This window comes from Amphiprion ocellaris, chromosome 21 (assembly GCF_022539595.1).
Source record: "Amphiprion ocellaris isolate individual 3 ecotype Okinawa chromosome 21, ASM2253959v1, whole genome shotgun sequence".
Taxonomy (NCBI): domain Eukaryota; kingdom Metazoa; phylum Chordata; class Actinopteri; family Pomacentridae; genus Amphiprion; species Amphiprion ocellaris.
In genome coordinates, this window is record NC_072786.1 from 23423148 (window position 1) to 23445165 (window position 22018).

Consider the following 22018-nt stretch of genomic DNA (forward strand, 5'->3'; position numbering starts at 1 on the left):
GGATTGCTAACTGTACAGCTGATGAGACTTATAGCTCCTCAGATGTTTGCAGATGACCATCAGTGTTGGCTGCAGGGGAGGAACACCTTAGGCACTTGTAGGTTTGCAGCTCTATTGAAGTCAACTGGGGGTTTTCTGATCACTACTATGACCACAAACTACTATTAAACTGCTTCATGTTTAGTGTGAATGGTGGAATACTTTATAAAGCACTTTTTCTGAAACACTGAGTATATAATTTGATGTGATGATGTGCTTGGAAGCTCGGACGGCAAGACAGACAAGACAGCAGTTTCGGTGTGTGCCTCCAGTGGAAGTAGCTGTAGTGAGAAGGTGTTGGGTTTCTGTGATGTGATTTGTGTGGGCACTTACCCTCACAGACTCAGTAAAATACTAACAATAAGAAATCTGTTTCTGTCTTTGTCTAACAGGCTTAGTTTTCAGTGTGCCTGAAAAGCTTGTCACAAAAAGATCTGTTTTTTCTTTCTGAGCTTCTGAAAATTGTTTTAGGAGAGTAATTAAGACAACAATGTATCTATTGTCTTGTGTCAAGAACAGGTTTATAAATACCAGATGCTTATCACAAAATTACATGGAGCCATTAAACATTATGGCTGTTTGAGAGTATTCAGATACTCCCCTCTAGTTTTTCATGTGTAATACTCAGCTAAGTAACTGAAATTATTAACTCCTAAATGATTTTTGGTTTAATTTGAGATATAGAGCAAACGAGACCTAACAGCTGAGCTCACCAACAAGCTGAATATCCTTCTTGTGTGACGCCAGCCTTTAGAGCTGCTTTGTAAAGTTTATCTAAGGCAGCTTGGTGTAGTGGATGTCGGAGGTAGCAGGCTGCTAGACTTGTCTTGCTTCAACTGACACTGATAATAGAGAGACTACCCTCATCTCCCTCGCTGCTCTTTCTGCTGACAGAGTATGGGAGAGAAATTAGTTTTTTCTCTCTCCTCTAGTTTTGCTCAGAAAAAGTGGGTGAATATTCTAATCACTGCAGAGGCAATGTTCCTTTTGCTTTCACCTGCTGAGGTCAGAGGTCATAGCAGGTACACAGTGGATATGTACCTACTGGAGTTGCTTCAGATTCTCTGTCTCACTCAAGGACACCCGAGCTGGGTGGATGTTTGCTAATACGAGGTGTTAACCTTCATTATCCAGTTGAATGACCACTGGCTGCCTGGGAGTTTTTAAGCTGTGTTTGCACCTTTAAGGCTTCTTTGTGAGCATACTGGCAACTCAGATACTTCATACATGTGTGTTTTGTAGGTGATGTTAAACACATTGTTGAGTAATATGTAATATCACTGTTATTTGGCTCAGTTTTTAGTATCTGTGGCCTTACAGGTCCAACTTCAGGTTGTTGATTCATTCTGCCTTCTTCACTCCAGACGAGTTAGCAGGTAGCAGTAAATGACATACCAACTTTTCTCTGTCTGTTGACCAAGTTTATGATCATAATGTATCTCTCCCTGGTCAGCACTTCCCACTCAGAGCAGAGTATTAAGCAGCACTGAAGTTCAGTGCCAGCTGCCGCTGCCGTCTATTTGATATTTGAATGTCACTCCATAATAAGTGAGCGATGCTTGCCAGAAACATTTTTCCAGCTCGTTTTCAACTTGTTGAAGCGCTGCTTTGACATCAATCCGACCAATGGCGCTGATTTCAACTTCGGGGGGGATGAAGGATTCACACTCCGGATCAAAGCACTAGCATCAAATCACACTGACACACTGAGGGCACAGTGGAAATGCAGCTCTGTTTTTGGAACGCTCCATTACCAATATTCAAGCAAAAGAGAGAAATTGAAATGAGAGGTGTTCAGGTGTGAGATTTAGAACATTATTCATCAGTCTGTCAGACACACAAAGTCTGGATTTTTGACAGTTTTGGAAAATTATTTATCAGTTAGATTGGCCTTTGTACTGTATAGTTTGCAAATTCTTCAGTGCCAGTATACCTCCAGTGTCTTCCAAGATCTCTTCCTGTGAGTCTGCTGCCTTTTACACAGACATAAATTGACATATTTATGTTCTACATCTGTGTACTCTGCACTCACGTTCAGTGGATTTGGTTAAAGTTACTGAGGCTGCATCCAGGTTTCCTCTGGCCATGCTGATTTGGAAGATTCCAAGTCAATGCAATTTCACATCTCCTCGATTTTCCCTTCCATTAATAGTTTCTTCTGATTTGTACTAAACTCTCAACCCTCGTGGGCCAAAGGAGGCCTGATTTTTCAATAAGACACCATCCAGTACATCCAGGCCCACTCTGTAATTTGAGAGTGAGTGAATGAAAGCTGTTTTGAAATAAGGCCTCTGGTGTTGCTTTAGTCTTTGACTTCTTTTGCAAACTGCAGCTTATTGTACCCACAAGCCAAGCCAAGTCAGGTGACAGATACTCTGGTTCAACCTTTGTTTGCTCTCGCTGCTGCATCCCCACTGGGAGGAAATCAGGCCCAGGAGTCAGTGACATCTAGGAACGCTCACTTAAGCTTCTGCGTCAGCTTAAATGTTCAGCTCATTGGCTGTTTTGTATCTTGATGAGGTTTGTACACATGGTTGGAAATGTGTAAAAGAAGACCTCTCATTATTCTGCCTTTAAAAAAAAAGAAGTTCTAACCATTTAAATGGGAAGCTTGCAGACACCCTGTTCTGTCAAAAGGTATTTGCTGTGAGAAATACAATTAAGGTGGTGTTTATAACAGAAACTTGATTTGATGAGCACGTGTGGCAGCGATCTACTGAAAGTATTCATTCACTAGTGTTCAGTTGTAACAATAAAGTACTGATGGATTTCACCTTTTGACCCATGCTTTATTATGAACAAATCAGCCTTTTAAGTCTGAGTCCACGCACAGTGATTATACAAAAAGAAGCAAGCCTTTTACTATACCTCTTCCTGATGTGTCAACCACAACCAAGTAATGTACCCGTAGTGTTTAGCAAGCTGCTTTTTGTACAGGAAAATGATTATACCACTCTTTGAACCTGAACTGTTTGTGGCACAGAGAAGCAGGTGCAATCGGATTGAAAGGTTCTCTCATTCCAGCTGATGTTTGGATGTTTCCCATTGTAATATAAATCCTCTCCTAACTCCAGACTAGTTGGCCATGTGTTTCTCAACAGTTTCAGGCTTGTGGCCCCACTTTTAGGGCCCAAAATTCTCATGACCCCAGTAATTAGCCAGTGATGCAGTCATGTGAGCATGACATCATTTTGCCTCTATTTTCAAGCCTTGAAAGGAATTGGAGTGGATTATAATAATTGCCATTTTATACCTACTGAATGCGTTTTCTTTGGAGAAAATTTCAGATGAATATAATTATATCAGCCTTGGGGATCTTGTGCCTTGTTTTTTTTTTGTTTTTTTTTTTTTTTACTAAACACTGAGAATCTTGAGACCTACAGGGAACCCACTGAATCTGTTCATGTATCTACTCATCTATGGATGTGTTTATGTAGTTCTTGAAGTTAATAGTGCTAAACTGTGTGGTTAATGCTGACTGCAATGTCAGGTCTTGATTTCCACTTGTGATATCACTGTTTCTAGTGGGAAAAGAAACACAGACAACACAACATTGAGCTGCTGCCCAGCCTTGCACCACAGACACATTTCACTAGCTTTCTCCTCTTGGTGGGTGCTAATTTTCACACCTATTTATGAGATTATTTCATGTGCCACCATGGCTATTGGTCCTGCTCTGCTTCCTGTGTATGCCAATAGATTCTCCTGCTCATCTGAAACATCTGGATGAAGTGGCCTTTGATCTGGCTTGCATTAGGCCTGTTTTTATTCCCCTGCCTCATCCGAGCTCCTGCTCAGACTTCAGAGATGCCCAGATGACAACCAGTTATGGAGAAAGACGTGAACGAGTGCCTGCCTTCTTACTCAGAATAATGCAAGACTTTTTTACAAAATAAGAGTAGTAGAGCACAGTTGCTAATGCAGATAACATCTTAAAGCTCTCGAGACTTTGTGTTTTTGGTCTGTCTGTAATTTGACCTGCCCTCTAGCAGTGTTGGCCACCACTGATAGCCTAATCTCTTTCTCTCAGTTTCTTTGCTAACAGGCAGATGGGCAGATCTGCCTTTTACTTGACAGTGAGGATGGAATCTGGCTTCAGCACTTTATGAAATGCATGATATAGTTAAAATGTTTGCTCTGGGTGTTTATGTAAGCTGCAGCTCTAAAGGAGAAGTAGAACCGCCTCACTTTAGAAGTGCATTTTACACATAACTGGAGTTTGTTCTCTGTCTTTAGCTCATCCCAAGTAATAGGAACCAGTGTCTCAGTCAGAAGCAGTCCAAGAGTAAACTCTGTGAAAAGTATGCCTGTAACATTTTGGTGTGGAAGAAACCCATGAAGATATTGTACACACCGGATGGAGAAAATTATAGCGAGCACATTAACAAACAGTTTACAAGCCTGCACAAATGTGATTTTCTTCACACTGTCCCTAATGTAATTTAACAATATGTTGAACTCACTGCAAGGCAGCGGGAGATCTAATCAAATCTTTTTTACAACTTGGGTGTGATTGCAATTTTTCTTTTCGCAAGTGCATGATAAAAACATGTTTTTCAGACTATAAAAGCTAAAAGACCTGCACCATATATTTAAAAAATACAAATTATGACACAGTATGAATCGTCAGAACCCTGTTTAATGATTAGTGTGAGGGAACGTGTCAGAGGACTATGTTCATAAAATTTTAGTTGATCAGTCATCACACATACAATTTTAATTAAACATTCAGTTGTATTTTTCAGTTAATCTAAAGCCTCAATGTTAGATTTGCGGTTCGTGTTAGAGTCTCTGATATTCAACTTTTAGCTGCACCTGCAAGGAGGTTCCTCCTCCAGGTTATCAGGCTCTCGTTTTCATGTCCGCACCATCTGTGTAGAGTAAAGGCGGCACGTCTGTGTTAAATGATTTGACAGAAACCGTTGCATTTTCTTGTTAATTCTGACCATTTGAAAAACAAAAATGTCTATTTTGTTTAAGTAACTGAACCCCCAGTTGACAAAACTTGTTAAAATATTGAATAGTTATACATACTCTCAATGCGTATCATTTTGACTGCTGATTGTCTTTTTGTGCTGGCTGAAACTTCTCAGGGGGCCATGCCTAAAATTCCTCTAAGCATGATGTTGATGTCAATAGATGCTCATTGAAATGCAGTCAGTTGAATATTAGAAGTTAAACACCTCGAGATAAACAGCTGGTCCCACTAAACCATAGTACAAAAATGTGTGCAAATGTTGAAAATGTGGAAATGGTGACTAAAAAATGACATTTCTATTAGTTTCATCCAGCTGTTTTTATACAGGTGAATAGAAACGATTCTAACAATTATGCAGAATATTATTCAGCTAAAAGAATTACAATCAGGTGGTTATGTAATAACTGTGACAGATTTTAGCAAGTTAAATGACAGAATTTGAAAACTGTCCTGTTGACTTCATTAGTTCGATCTGTTATTTTAAAAAAAGATACCTGTCGACACAGATCAGTCTTTCTCAATGTCCTCCTCTCAGCTCACTGCACCACCTAGAGATGAGCAACATTCTGAAAGTACCTGGTAGGTAATACTGTCACGTCAATTTTACACGCCGTACAGAGACAAAACGTCATCGTAATCAAATTAACCAGAACTGTCTCATCATTGACAAACATGTTAGAATGACAAAGTAAAGACAAAGCTTAAAATCTACAAAACAAGTAGCAGCAGCTGTTGGGATGGATTATCTTTTAATGTCTTCTGCTGTTGCAACAATGGGGACTCGCAACCAAAAAAAGTCCAGCATTTTACAGAACTGCAAAAATTCTGATTTGAAATCATAATTTATGAGTGGTCACCAGATGCATTTCCAAGGAGGTGATGTTCTGCACCTTGAAAACCACTCATTTAAAGTCCAGCTTAGTCATAGCGTCCTTTTCAGAAAAAGCCTGTCGACAACTCTTGCCATTATGTCCAGAAAGATGTACATGCTGTGTAAAAGCAAGCTTTTTTCCTTGACCAACACCACCTGAGTTGGCGGTGTCCTGGAGGAACTTGCAGCATTGTGAGAATTCTTCCACTGCAGTTTGAACCCAGGAAATGCTAACCACTGAGCTGCCGTGCCATTGTGATTGACCTGACTGATAGCTGAAATGGAAATAACGGTACCCATAAAAGCTTTGACGTGTATTGCTTGATTTTCAGTTTTCAGCCTTGCTTAAAAATGTCTTATCTACTCTGTAGAAGCGAAGGAATATCATCAGAGCATGTTGCCAGTTTGGTTCATGTTTCCTTTATTTCAGGTCACATGGCATCATGAATTTTAAATGTGTATTCTGTCAACATATTGTTGCGTTTACTGTGCTCTGTAGGGATTTTAAGTTGAACAAATGGTCTGTGCTGTCAGCCATCCAACTCGTACAGTATTTTCTCAGTTGGCTCGGTGGCATCAATAAGCGGTCCTGTGATTATTGACAAAGTAAACCACCCTCAGCCTGTGTTGGACAGCCGGCTCCATTAAATCCCAGCAAACATTTCTCTGCTGAAATTGGCAGTGGGTGTGTTTGCATGTCTGCTTCCACGTCCAGCAGGGGGCAATCGACTCCCACACACCAACACACTGAGGGCATTTGGGCAGCTGAGAGTAATTGAAGCCAACAGTATCTGCTCTAGTGTGGTCCAGATGACTGTAAGTAACGCATTTCTAATCATAGTGGCTGTTTGCACCAGCGTGTCTACTCATCACTTCTCACGCCTTGTCGGTTTCCCACGCTTTGCACTTGCTCTATTATTTTGGAGGGAAACACACTCCATGTTGGCAGCACACACTTCCCTAAACGGTTGTAGTAGAATGAATGCAAGCTCCGGTGGTTTCTGCTGGTTGGTAGTCGCACGCTACTCGAGCACGAGGCGAATGATGTTCCTCTCATCATGCATGTACAAAAAAAAAAGGAAGCGCAGGCACAAGCAGCTGCAGTCGACCTCCCCCTTTTCCTCATCTCGTGCCCCCACCAGTCTTTGCCTTTTTCTTGCTTGTGCCCAGACAGCGGTTGATGATGCTGCAGTCGGGACCGGGGCCTATCTCTCCTGCTCTCCCTCCCTCTCTCCCCTCGCTCTCTACAAATGAAGGCTGAGTGTATTTATAGTCCAGCGTGTCACCCGGCAGCCAGCGAACGGGGGATTACCTCGGCCACGATGAACAAGCAGGGCCTAATTCAGAAACAGGCACTCGCTCGGTGACTCACGGCCACACAGGCCGGGTTCACCACTCTGCCGCTGCTGAGGTATTTTGCTACGCGTCTGTGGAAGTGTGTGTTTGTGTTTGTCTGGCAGATTTCTCCACATTATAATCGAAACCAAGAAAGCCTGAATCTGTGGCTGCATACTCGCGGAGAATGTTTTTTCTCAGGTTCAGTATGAACTTCTAAAGAATGTGAGGAGGAGTACAGCTAAAGATGAATTTGTGTGCTTGATGTTGGCTCACAGTTGCTCGTATTCACATGTTTCAACTTTAGATTTTCAGCTGGTAAAAGTGTGGAAAACTGTAGAATTTTAAACTGCACTTTTTGGAATTTTTTTCCCCCTCCATTATACACTATCTTTCAAAAGTTTGGGGTCATTTAGAATGTCCTTATTTTGAAAGCAAAGCTTTTTTTTTTTTCAATGAACATAACACTAAGTTAATTATAAATCCAGTCTCGACATTGTTAATGTGGTAAGTGACTATTCTATCTGGAAACAGCTGATTTTTAATGGAATATTTACATAGGGGTACAGAGGAACATTTCCAGAACCAATCACTCCTGTGTACCAATTAGGGGTGTGAATCGATAGGCACTTCACAATTCGATAATGATTACGATTCGATTATAAATCGTTTATTGATGCATCTTTAATTTATGTATGTTGTAGTGTCGGGATGGCCGTGTCGGTGAAATAGCGTCGGGCTGGGATGGTGTATCCGGGCTCCAATGTATGCAGCAGTGCATAGATTACATATAATGGCTGTTGTCCAGTTCGCTTCCGTCGTCGTCATTGTAGAAGCCAAAGTGTTTCCACACGTCTGCTGTTAAATTAGAAGGAGCTGTTCGGCTCTCATGGCGAGGTGGGTGGCAGTCAGCCATGTTTGTTTTCTTCTGTCTGCATGTCGGCACATCCACTCCAAGTGCGCATCCCAAAGTGTCCCGGAAATGACGCGTACCGCACTTCTTAGTTCTGCATTATTTAGAACCTTCTGTATTACTTTCATTAACAGATTTAAACAATCGAAATTTGGATGTTTGTGAATCGATTCAGATTCGTCCACATCCGAATCGCGATGCATCGAAGAATCGGAAATTTCCCCCACCCCTAGATCTAATGCTGCATTGTGTTCGCTAATGGTGTTGAAAGGCTAATTGATGATTAGAAAACCCTTGTGCAGTTATGTTAGCACCTGAATGAAAGTGTGAGTTTTCATGGAGAACATGAAATTGCCTGGGTGACCCCAAACTTTTGAACGGTTGTGTATATATTCTGACTTTAAACACCTCACAGAGTTCCATTAATGACTGATGTTGCTCTATGATGCACTGACAGCCATCAGCCTTCTGTCATACAAAGGCATGCTTACTGCATATTCATTTTTAGCCTTAGTTCCTAAATAGATCATACTTTACTTGCCACTTCAGAACCTGTGAAAGCGTCATAGCCTTGGTAAAAGTGGCTGTCACTGACTGTGTTAAGCCAGAAAACTCACGCTGTTAGCTGTCACATCTCATTTTAGAATAACAGTTTTCAACTGTAATTTACACTAAACATGCAGTGTAATAAAAGGATGACATCATCATTGAGTTTTCTCTTTGTGCACACTGAATTACTAAGTAGATGCCATTGTTATTTTGAGTTAAAGCTGTGTTGTGTGGGATAATGTTTTGATTTCATTTAGAGTTTATTTTCTCTGTGCTTGTTTCTGTGCTTCTTAAGCCGGTCAGTCAGGCAGTACTGAAGATACTTTTCCCTCCAATTCTCTGTTGCTGATTTTTGGGTGTTGTAAGTGATGCCCTTGCTTGCTCAGCCACAGTCACTGCACATGCAGCGTAACCGCTGCATGCGGTTTCTACCTTGGCTGCCTTTCTAAATGCCATTCTTTTAGCTGATGAGCCCATTTGCAGACATGGTGGCCTGTTGTGCTTGAAGTGAATCATAAGTGCTGAGGTCATGTTGAGGGAGAGTCACATTCAGTGTCCTGGTACAGTTTACTGCACTATAAAATCATAGGAATTACTTTCCACTGTCTTGTTTGCAGTGTTGCTGTATTCATCTGATCAATAAAGCTGCAACTGTTAAGCGATTTGATGTCAACTGGTGGATTAAACATCAGCTATTTTGATCACCAATTAATCAATATGAGGAATTTATTTTTTTAATCTGAAGTTTGATTCAAATTTACTACATTTCTGTTGTCTTCCTGCTAGATGATAGTAAGGTGAATATTTTGGGGCTATGGTCAAAACAATTTGAGGACGTCTTCTTAGGCTTTGGGAAACACTGATTTCATCATTTACAGAGATTTTATAGACCAAACAATTCACCGGTTAAGCACGAACACAATCACAAGATTAATTGACTGTCAGAATTATTATTAGTTGCACCCCTGTTGAGCAAATGGTTTCTGGCAGAGTGTACAGCTGTGGATCTTTTTGTACAAATCAGTCATCAACATTAGGTTGTTCATCGTCCAACTCTGGTTGGAAAGATGTAATCATATCATATCATAATTCAAGTGATCTGAGTCTAAGCTAGACTTCTGCGCCTCCTCCTGGCTCTGTTATCAGACTTCAGAAAGTTGAGCACATGACTGGAGACTCTGGCCAATCACAAGTCTTCACACAGAGCAGGTGGAGTATAAAGAGCAGCAAAGTCAGAGGTGGGATTAGTATGGGGTGACATACTGGGTTAACTGGAGGTCTTTCACTTAGGAGATTAGGGTTTGAATCCTTTGTGAAGCCAGAAGTAAATGTTGACTTTTAGCTTGACTATTTTGTGTGTTTAAAATATGTACATGTGGCTGTGCTCATGTAACGGAACGGTTGTGGAGAGAGAGGTGAGTGATGCAGGAGGAGGGCTGTATTTTTACATTTTGGCATCGTTTTTGCCTTTTAATAATTTCTTTCGTGTTGCAGGTTGAAGTTGATTAAATTTGTTATTAAAACCCAGTGTGCATTCGTTGTAAAATGGCATGCATGTGCATGCAGGAGGTTTAGCAGTGGAAGCAGGTTGTGCTCAGCTGGCTTCACCAAAGCTTGTCTGTTATCCTAAAAGTTGAACTATTTTCCTACTGTGCTCTTTTGGCCTTAAACATTAAAGCTGCTCTTTTGTACCCTGATTTATTCTTGACATCTCAGATAAGGGCATATTGATGCTGGATTTTCAAGATGGAATTACAACTCCTATAATTGTGCCATTTTTTTCCTGTAAAGCCAGAACGCAAGTCAAGATTCACATATGTATTATACTGAATTTGTGGAATTTTTAGGGATTATTTGATGATTAGCCTGGCCAATTATAATGATGGAATAAATTAATTTAAAAATGCACTACTTTGTCTCTGCAGCTGCCTCTTTTGAATTTAGTCCACGGCATTTCCACAAAAATTTGTGTTGGGGTTTGTGTCATTCTATATTTTGATACAAGAATTTCTATTTTTGACTGCAAATGTGTATCGGTTTCAAATGTCTGTTACTGGTATCCTTGATTACTAATCTGTGTCTGGCTTAAAGAAACTAATCGGTCAACCCATATAATGTTTCTATAGTATATAATATTATGCTAGAAAACTTGACAGTAGTTGCCTGACTTGGAACTCAGGTGATAGAAAGCAAAACAACAAATGAAAAATCTCAAACCTCCTTATTGTCTGCTTTAGATTTATCAATGTCTTTTTTTTCTTCTTCTTTTTTGTTTTGTTTTTTGCATTTTCTTAAATGTGACCAACCAGCAGTACTAGCTGCTAAAGTAGAGAGAGAGAGGCAGTGGAGTCGATCACAGAGTAAAGTGCATCCCTCTAATGGAATACGTTGTTAGTCCTGATTCTTTTTGGTTGATAAAAGCTGTTCCCACTTACACTTTATAATATACTGAGGTTGTCAGTGGCAAGTTAAGAGTTTGTATTGAGCATTGCAGCAAAGAACACCGCATCAGCTTTGACACTTCTGTGCTCATAGGAAAATAGGCCTGCTGCATTAAAAAAAAAAAAACACATCTCAAGTCTTGAAAAGAAACTAGAGCAATAAGTCACAGCAGAATATACACTAAGCTCACGGTCTGCTCTTTTCCCTCCACACAGATACTTGGAGAAGTATGAGAAAGTCCACCACTTCGGCGAAGATGATGAAGAAGCGCAGCCGGGGAATCCCAAAGCCTCTCTTCCAATCGGTGCAATTCCCAACTCTTATAACTACCAGCAACACATTGTATCAGGTAGGCAGAGGCTTAGTATGCTTAGAATTCAGAAGCTGTCAGTGTTCACCAGTCCACTCTTTGTTTCTGCCTCATCACATCTGCATCAGGTACATGGATTCAGTTTCTATTTGCATACTTTGTTCTTTCCTGTCGCAGTCAGTTTCTCATTTTCTCTCTGAAGTTTGTCTTGTCTGCCCCTCGGCCAACTCGAACACGTAATCCTCACGCAGATGCGATTACAGCGACGCGTCACTTCATCAGAGCTGGCTGTGTGGTGCATGGGAAACTGGTCAGCTCACTGGTCAAGCGTATGCATAGAAATGTAACTCAGTGGCTGTTTGTTTCGAGGATTTTCCAGTTGGTGGAATTAATTTTGATGAAGGTTCAGAGAGCTTTGTGGTTATAATAGCGTTAGTGGGTCTGACACAGTGGTTGGAAATCCACTGTGTGCCATGTACACTACCATTTAAATTTTATTTTTTGAAAGAACAACATTTTTTTCAATGAAGGTAAAATTAAATGAATCAGAAATACAGTCTAGACCAGGAATGTCAAACTCATCGTAGTCCAGGGGCCACATTCAGCCCAATTTGATCTCAAGTGGACCGGACCAGTAAAATCAGATCATAATCACTTATAAATAACCACAACTCCAAATATTTCCTTTGTTTAGTGCAAGTACATTTTGAAAATGTTCACATTTAAAGAATTATCTTTTTACAAAACATCATGAACAACCTGAAATTTCTAAAGACAAATAAATTCAATTTCGACAACACTCAGCCTCAGTTTATCATTTACACGTTACAACTTCCAGATCACAGAGTGTTTACAAGGAACAAAACATTTAGTCACAGGAATCTGGAACTCAACAATATAGTATTTTACTTTATGACCAAAGCAACAACAAAAAAAGATTAAAAAAACAACAAAAACAAGACAAAATATTACAAAAATGAGACACAAAACGACAAAGACAAGAAACAAAATGACAGAAAATGAGACAAACGACATGAAATAAAACGAGACAAAAAATTTTTATCAAAAAATTCCGAAACAACAAAAAATGGACAAAAACGAGATAAAAAATGACACAAAAAGAAACAAAATGGCAAAAAAATAGACAACACAAGCAAGACAAAAAAAACCACAAAATGATAAAAGCAACACACAAAACAACGAATAAAGCAAAATACAAAATGACAAAAGTCAAACAAAAAAGACAAAAAAATACTTGACACTTCTGGTCTAGACATTGTTAATGTGGTAAATGAATATTCTAGCTGGAAATGGCTGATTTTTAATGGAATATCTCCATAGAGGTACAGAGGAACATTTCCAGCAACCATCACTCCTGTGTTCTAATGCTACATTGTGTTAGCTAATGGTGTGTAAAGGCTAATAGATGATTAGAAACCCTTGTACAGTTATGTTAGCACATGAATAAAAGTGTGAGTTTTCATGGAAAACACGAAATTGTCTGGGTGACCCCAAACTTTTGAATGGTAGTGTAAACACATATGAGGGCTTCAGGTTCTGTCATCAAGAAGGCTGCCTTTCTGCTGTGAGCTGGTACCGGAGTTGATGTGTGAAAAAGCAAAAGGAGCAGTTGGAATCTATGTTATTCACTCTCTAAATCCGTGTTGCCTTAGAAAATGTGTCCATCCTAGACGGTCCATCACAGAGCTGACACAGACAGACAGACAGACAGACAACCAGACACCTTCAGCCAATTTAGAACCACCAATAAACCTACCATCCATGTCTTTGGAAGTCAAAGCACCACACCACAGGGGGGCACATAAAAACTCCACACAGAAAGACCTCAGCCAGTCAGCAGGTTTAAACCCAGAACCATCTTGCTGTGAGGCAACAGTTCCACTAAGATACCAACTTCATTTCTGTGTGTTCGATATGATCCATCAGTCTGTTAGCTCAGCATAAAGACTGGAAACAGAGGGAAAAGAGCAACAGTTTCTTGGTTGAGTACAGTGGAAATAGTCCAGCCTCAGGTGAAGGTGTAATAGGTAGTAGATTTATGGAGCATTACATGAGATACCATACAAGCCTGACCACAAGAAGGAACCGTTTAAACACTAGGTCAGAGATGGTGCATCACATACAGCCTAGTGTGCAGCTTTTACGATTTCTAATTGCATTGTTTCAAATGTGTATTAATTCTTCATCCCAAGTGTCCATATAGCATTTTCTCCATTAAGAAAGCACTGGCAGTTTCTATGACAACAGTATCTTGGCAAAAAATCACCCCTATAATTTCAGTTTTATGACAGATTAGCATCACTGCTCGTTGTGATAATTTGTTTGATATCGTGCAGCTCAGTATAGACAGATGTGACCACAACAAGCTCTTCCATTTTCTTGCTCATTAAAGTGATAGTCCATGTGATTGCTTGTCTGAAAAGGAACGATGGTGGTATCACCAGCGCTTTGTGAGAAGTTCAAAGATTTTCAACAAGAAGCGCTGGGATGGCTATACAAAGATGTACAACGTTAAAAAAAAAATACACTGGGGACATTGCTTTTTCTGTAGGCGGCTGCATAGGCTCTCTGCTCATTGAGAACAATTCAAAAATGATGTTGGTCTAATAATCTCATAAAAAACTCACTGTATGGACACTGAGTGTTTAAGATACAGAGGACTTTCTCCTCCAACTCTCAGCAAGGAAGCAGACATATACACCGATCAGCCACAACATTATGACACTGACAGGTGAAGTGAATAACACTGAATATTTGGATCACAACATAAATATTCGGATACCACCGTCATGACCGAATATTCGGATATTCGGGTTCAGCCCTAGTAAATGGCAATCCGAAATGTCACTAGCCTACCCCCGCAGGAAAATGCACCCCACCACATAGCAGAAACATCTTGAGGAACATGACAGTCATCCGAGATGTTGATTTGACCTCCAAACTTCCTAGACCCCATTCTGATCAGCAGGATGCAGTGGAACAAGTTTGATTCCCAGAGGCCCCACTGCACATCTCAGAGTACCCAAAGGATCCACTGCCAACGTCCTGGTCCAGACCCCCTAGGACACTGTGAAAGGTCCTCAGGTCCAGACCCAATGGTTCAGAGCATTTTTGACCACATAAGGGGGGCCAACACAATATTAGGCAGGTGGTCATGATGTTATGCCTGATCAGTGTATATCAGCCAAAATGCCAGGTTATATTTTTACCCAGCCAAAGCTACGCTACCTTCAGGTCATCCCTATTCACATATGTTAAACTAGTACAAGCACTTAGAACGTCACAAGTACATTATCTTTTGTTAAGTAAGGTTTTTTTTTTTTATGTTGGTACGGTTCGTTTAGCTCGCCGTTTTGGTTGGATTATTCATTTCGACCAACTTCAAGTTACATGTCCTTGGCTGTTCGTTTCACCTGGTGTTTTTTGGCACATTGTCTCCATGGTTACTCATAATCTGATGACGCAGATGCTGTGACCTGTGACACAGACCACTGAACAGCCCTAGCTACCCAGGCTGGTTGTTTTTATTTAATCCACCTCAATAAGACTTGCCTCTAACTTGAACAAAGCATTTTTTGAAGGTTTAGATGATGATTCAAAAAGAGATGATGGAACTCATTCTGTTACACAATAATAGAAAGAATTTCTTATTTATGGAACACCTATGGGAAGTGTAAGCTAACCAGCTCAGGCAGTTGGTATGTAATTCTTACACATGAAGGTATGATGTGGAGTGAAATCTTAAAATACAGCTTGTATTTGTTAAATGTCTTTTATGGTCCTCAATACTGAAAGTAAATCTTTGCTATGTTCTCCTTAACGTTTTGCAGATATGAGTAACCTGAGGCCACTCTGTCATTGTGTCACGTAAACTGTGGAAGTGTTAGCATAGCTGAGCTTTTGGCTGTTTGTCCAGTTCATCAGCCTCCTTATTGTACCTCACATTTATCACCTTTATCACTCACTGACTCATTTTATTCCATTTTCACCTCGCTAAGCACTCCTGTGTTTGAACCAAGGCTATGAAGCATGCAGTAATTGTCTGTGCTTTTTTTTCTGCTTGGAAGTTGCCTACACACACCTTGGAGTCGGCTCATAATTTTCTAAAGCTAAGCATGCAGCTGCTTTCATGATGAAAAGCAGGCTCTGAGTAACCACATCATATTTCAGGCTAAATGTTTTTGTGCAAGTGGCCAAGGCCAGCCCCTTGTCTGTATTGTCAGACCCTGCTCACACACACACACACACACACACACACACACACACACACACACACACACACACACACACACACACACACACAGAGTGAATGCAAGCTGTCCATTAGCCTCACAGTGTTGTAGTGTTGACCGCTGGGCTGCTCTCGGAGGTAATTGACTGTCCTGACAGCAGTTATTGATGAGGGGAAGAAGGAGGCACTTGTTGGTTTTCCCTCCACCTCAGTTTAGATTAGAGTCTGTTGCCTTTTACTTGCCAGCTCTGTCCTCTAACAGTCAGCCCTCTGCCCGCTGAGCTAATTGACTCCAAAACATGACCGTGGTGAGAAAAGACGCATGACAAACAGGGTGGGACTTTATCTGAAGCTTGTAAGTTATTTGGAGGAGTGTGACTTTAAAGAACAGTGATTTACCACCAACATTTGTGACCGTGCTCTCTTTGAACCTTTCTGATGGTGGGTTTTAGGTTGTCTTGAGTAATGTAGCACTGGAATGGCAGATGTATTCAGAGGGCTGAAATCATTTATTTTAAAGCCGCCATCAGTATTTTTAGATTTAAACTTGTGCACATCTTGTATGTAAAAGAGGTTGTTCATGATCAAAGTGGTTGCAGCTTTTTGGTAGCTCATTGTGTTGGTGTAAAATATCACAACTTTACGGTTTTGTCTCGGTTTGGCTCTTACAGCTCTCATCGCTGCCTGTATTTCATTTACACAGCACCTAACAGCAGACAAAGTTGGCAACGAGCTGATGAATGTGGAGTTTAAGCTACAACTAAAAATTAATTTCCTTATCACTTAATCTGCTGATTATATTCTCCATTGTTTTGTTAAACTATCAGAAACTAATTAGTAACTCCTCGTTATAGTGCCTAAAATAGTGTTATTTGATTAACTGCCTGAACTCTGCAGTAGTTTCTCGGTGTGTTTTACTCCTGCCCCTTTTATTATTCACTCTGAGCTTATTTTTTATTTTACATAGGGCACAACCATGGCTTGAAATAGAGAAAACTCAAAAATGTCTCGTGCAATATAACAAAGCTATAATGCTACTTCTACAAAGTTAAATGATTCTCCACACTTGTCTTCTGTCTGCTCTGTGTAAACACTGCCTACAGTTTGACAGAAAAGTGCCTGAATTTTCATTACATGACTGTTGTTTGCAGCTGAGTTACTAATGTTTTCTCGGTTGCATCACGGTGTAAAAAGTTTTGGATTTTTTAAAGATCACAATTTTAGGCTTAGGTTTGGTTAATTTTCCCAGTGGAACTGTATTTAAAACATAATTAGTTTACAGATTTGTGGAAAGTTGAGAATCTGACTATTCCTTTTGTTTCTACAGTTTCTGGCTCTGACAGCATGCCATTCAATCCTGCAAAGTGCCAAGTTTTAAGGTTCTAAGAGTGAACAGTCTGAAAACCAAAATGGACTCAGTTTACTCTGTATTAAAAACAGAATAACATCAGTACTTTTGAGAATCTGGAATTGTCTTGATTAAATAATTGTCGTAACAATAATACATTAAACCATGGTTGAATTAGTTGCTCTACTAATCATTTAACCCTCCTATTCAAATTTGCTAACATCTTTTATGCTTGGGCTCAATTTGACTCCAGCAATTTAAACCTCCAGAAAATTATCATAATTAAAATTGTTCTCCAAGTTTATGTGTCAGGTGCTGTATGTCTGTTGGTTGACTACCTAAGTAGCTCTTTCAATAAAACAACCCCCACTCACTCCCCTCGTACATCCAAGATTCCTGGTACATGACGATGGAGACATTTCCAGATCACAATGACATCGCACTGACTGACCTAAAAATGGAAAGAGATCTCTTTTTGGTGTTTTAATGGCTTTATATTATTTCAAAGTACATTTTTGTTCTCTATATCATTTGGAATGAAAAACTATTTCTGTTAACAACAATAGTACCATGTATTATGTTTGAGGTCAATTTGACCCCAGGAAAAATGAACACAATTTCAAAAAGTTCAGGCCCTAAAGCTTTGCAAAGCTTGCATGTTATGGTGACCTCGGTATCATCCAAAACAACCAAAACTAAATAGTGTAAACTGTTGATATTTCTTATGTTTTATAGCTAAAAGCTGGCGGTCAAATTGACCTCAAAGAACACTGATGTGTACAACATGTGTACAGGACATTGAAAACATATCATCACATTAATTTTATGTTTACACAGTTGTCCCCATTAAATAATGAAAAGTCATTAAGTATGAAGCAAAAAAAAAAATGATGTCAATCATTTAGAGATATTAAACATTGAATGGAGTCAAATTGACCCCAAAGATAATAGGAGGGTTAAGTGGCTGGTTAGCGCTTTAATGGCAACATTTAGTAGCTCAAAAGTGAGATATTTCCATCAAGAGATTGTGCAAACTAAAAACAGAGCTAAAAGTAATTGATTTACTGGCATCATCATTAGGTGGACAGATATAACCTCAAAAGAATACTGGAAATAGACAAGTGTTGAATAACACGTTTGGCCTATCAACTGAAAAGTATATCAATGCTCTGGTCATAGCTTGTTTTTATTGCCCCCAAGTGGACAAAAAGTTATTGCTGGTTTAAATTGAAATGGTCATATTTGCTTTATTTAATCAGAATGGCTTCAAGTATTTTTGTTTTATTTTATTGTACTTTATAATCATCTGACTGAAAGGTGTTGCATTCCTGCACTACACCCCAAACATTGAAATCTGGATTTGTTTAACCCTTTGATGCACAACATGGGTCAAAAGTGACCCATGTTCAATGGAAAATTGGTATCTCTTGACCCATGTTGTGCATCAAAAGGCTAATGTCGATTCTTGAACGTTACGATGATGACACATTAGCAGATTTATTTATTTATTTTTTTTTTCACTTATAACATGACAAACAATCTTGATGCAGAACCCTTAGATTTTAGATGGGCAAAATATGCAATGGTGACAGTGTTGGTGAATAATCTTGAATTGGACGACACATATGATATGTCTGCACTGAGCTCACCAATCCTGCTGGTCATGTCTGTAGACCTTTCAGAAATTACCTCCGTCTTGCCTCTGGGCTCTGAATTCACATGTAGCAGTAATGTAGTGGGACAGTGAGGTTGAAAGTGTGCAATAATTGCTTGGCAGGCTCAGTCATGGTTAATTATTTGACAGTTGCTCTGGAAATCTCTCACCGAGCCCTGCTTTGCCCCGTTGTCTCTGAGGCCTGCGACAACAGTTAATTCATTCTGCTCATAAAGCCATGTCTGTCAGACGGGATGTTGTACATCAGTCCTCTGCACCTCTGCACGGTGCTGCCTCACTGCAGGTGCTGGAGGACAAGCACAGACAGGCAGCTTTTGAATGGAGCTGTTGCTGCTATAATAGCAGCTCAGCTGAATTACATTTGCCTGCACAAACCTTTTCAGCATGGAAATCAAATTCACTCAGCAGGACTCCTCTCTCTGGTATGATTGGTTTCTAGAGGCAGCAGTCTACAAAGATCCTGCACCAAATTGAAATATCCACTGTATGGAGAAATGACTCCAGTGCACACAAAATGATTGATAGCAGAAAATCAAGCAATAGAGCGGGGAGGAATCTCAAGTCTTTGTTGACGAAATGATTGCACTTTCTCATACTGGATCATCCGTCACTGAGAACTTCTCACTAATAACATTCCAGACACGACTCTTTCCCACACAGCTAGAATTTCGGATTAGAAGTATTTTAATTATAAAAAGCTCATCATGGAGGTTGACTGAGTTAAACACAAACACAATTAAAAGTTAGAGAACATTCATGTTCCTCAGTCAGACAAGACACGGCTCATCAAACTAATTTGCACTAAAGACAGCTTTCAGTGAACGGCTTAATGCCCCATTTGGTTTGCTTAAAACTGAGTTAAAGGAAAAATAAATCTGAGCTAAACTGGCTGAAGGTGTGCAGAGGCAGCAGTCAAGGAGCAGCTCAAGAGTTCTCTCAGCTAGTATTTACATGATGATTTAGAAAACCTCCAGTACAATGTCTCAGTCTTTGTCTTGTCCTTCATTTTTCTCTGTATCTCCTCCAGGCGGTTGTAAGGTCAAATGTCATGACAGCGGAATAGATTTCATATCAACATTATATGAAGCTGTATTAAAGCTATTTGTGTTTTCTTATGCTTTGGAAGCCACTGTAATGGTTCTTTTGTTGGCTTTAAATTCAAATGTACTTTTCCAAAGTTTGAGACATGTATGAGCTCCATGTTGTTGTTACAATAAGTGAGAAAGCTATTCAGAATCTTTTTGGCATGGATGTATCGGAGTGCTACTTCTCTGGAACTTGCCCAGAAGACAAGCAGGTGTATGTATTCAGTTTTCACACTTAAGATGTTTCTCATCTTCAGTTCTTAAGATGTTTACACATATATGAACACAAACTTTAGAACAAGAAAAGCACTGAGAGAGAGCAGTATTCTGCCGAGGCTGCTCAGTCATTCAGTGTTCACTTGTTGTCATAGTTACAGTGACGCTGTCTCACAGTGATACAGAAATTTTTAACAAATCTGTGGATCCAGACTATAAGCCACATCACTGCCAAAAACTAATCACTTGGCCCTTGTATCATTTCTCACCTTCGCTGAAAACTTCATCCAAATCTGTTAGTCCGTTTTTGAGTAATGCTGCTAACAGACAGACAAACAGACGCACAAATGTACACCAATCGTCGCATAACTCCGTCATTCCTTGGCGAAGTAAAAAGACAAAGAGAAACAACAAAACAGAAATGGATGATGAGATTTAGGAATCAGGCTGGACAAACAGCAACTTATTTTTATTTATTTTCCATAGAATACAATAATGGGGAAAGTAATTGGCTCATTTAACCCTTAAAAAAACTAAAATAACTGTGTTCAGCGGGCCGAACATCTTGTATGCATTTATTTGACTGACATCAGTTTTTAAACATTACAGAAAAAGTCAGTTCCACATACACCGACACATAGATACCCTTCATAATTTCAGTCAAGTCTTATAGTGTATGTAGGCGGTCCTGTTATTGTTTTCGTACTACAGCCAAGATTATCTGAAACAAGTGCTGTACTAAGGTCATATCTGCAGGTCTAGATATAATACATCAAACCTGAATGCTATTTTATTTCAAGTACATTCCCTGATCTGCTGCATGTCCTGCCTCACTGGTTTAAATGACTGATTTTAAGTGTTTTTTATCCTCCTCAGACTATCTCCGCCAAAGCTATGGACTGTCTACGGATTTCGTTCCACCGTGCGACTACAACAAACTGGTGCTGTCTCTCCTTTCGGGCCTACCCAACGAAGTGGACTTCGCTGTTAACGTTTGCACTCTGCTTTCCAACGAGAGCAAGCATGCCATGCAGCTGGACAAGGACCCTAAACTGGTCACGTTGCTACTGGCACACGCCGGCGTCTTTGACGACTGTACGTTCAACACCTCACTCACATTGAGCTCTTTCATTCACATTCATTCACAGCAGGATAGAAAAATAAGAATGTTGATTATTCACTCTAGTTAGAACTTCATTTAGCAAGTCTGATAACACATGCAATTTAACATTTGACGATTTTTCGGTTATTTAACAGTATGTTTCTGTCAAGTAGCATTCATTTATGCCTAAGGCTGCTGGAAGACATTTTTACTCTGTTGCAAGCTGAACAATTAACACACAAGGACATTTAAATCTCTGCCTTTCTTCAAGTAGAGTAACTGCAAAATACATTTTTCTGTCATTTAAAATGTTCACATAAGATTCCTAAAGTGAAATGAGTAAAAACTGAACAAACTAATGTATTTTCCACACTCCAGCTTTATTAGCCTCATTTGAATTTTAATTGTACAACACTACAGAAGACCAGCTATTCTGAGGCAACAATTCTGCAAATATTTTCACAATTTGCTGCCTTCTTTTTTTGTATCTCTTTGTTCTAGGATCAAAGATTCTGTCTCCTTAGCTCCTCCTAAATATAATTTATCAAAGAGGAATTGAAGAACAAGGGAAAGCAGACAACTAATACCAAGCTAAACTCTAGTGCTCCCTCTAACCCTCCCTTTGTATCTTTGCAGCGCTTGGCAGCTTCTCCGGGGTATTTGGGATGGACTGGAAGGAGAAAACCTCCCGGGATTTTGTCAGGGTATGTTTTTACTTATTTACTTATTTTTAGATCTTAAGTTCAGGTGACCTGCTATGACTTCTCTGTGAAATGACTTTTCATTAGGCCATTATACATAGCTATTAAACAGTGTGTTTACTACAAAGCCACAAGGCTTCTCTTTACAGTGTGAAGATAGGCAGAAATATGGCGGTTAATCCTGACAGAAGAACTTCAGAGA

The 22018-nt window shown here is 39.8% G+C and overlaps 1 protein-coding gene across 2 annotated transcripts in view; it reads left to right on the top strand.

Moving 5' to 3' along the window:
- arid2 (AT rich interactive domain 2 (ARID, RFX-like)) overlaps positions 1 to 22018 on the top strand; it is a 50336-nt gene that overhangs the window by 2553 nt on the left and 25765 nt on the right. The window contains exons 4-6 of one of the 2 annotated variants that reach the window (XM_035957499.2): positions 11343 to 11431; positions 20890 to 21108; positions 21752 to 21819. In XM_035957499.2, the coding sequence (XP_035813392.1) occupies positions 11343 to 11431; positions 20890 to 21108; positions 21752 to 21819 (376 nt within the window). Of the gene's footprint in view, positions 1 to 11342; positions 11477 to 20889; positions 21109 to 21751; positions 21820 to 22018 lie in introns of both variants that reach the window. The other variant, XM_023290422.3, reaches the window with a different exon arrangement.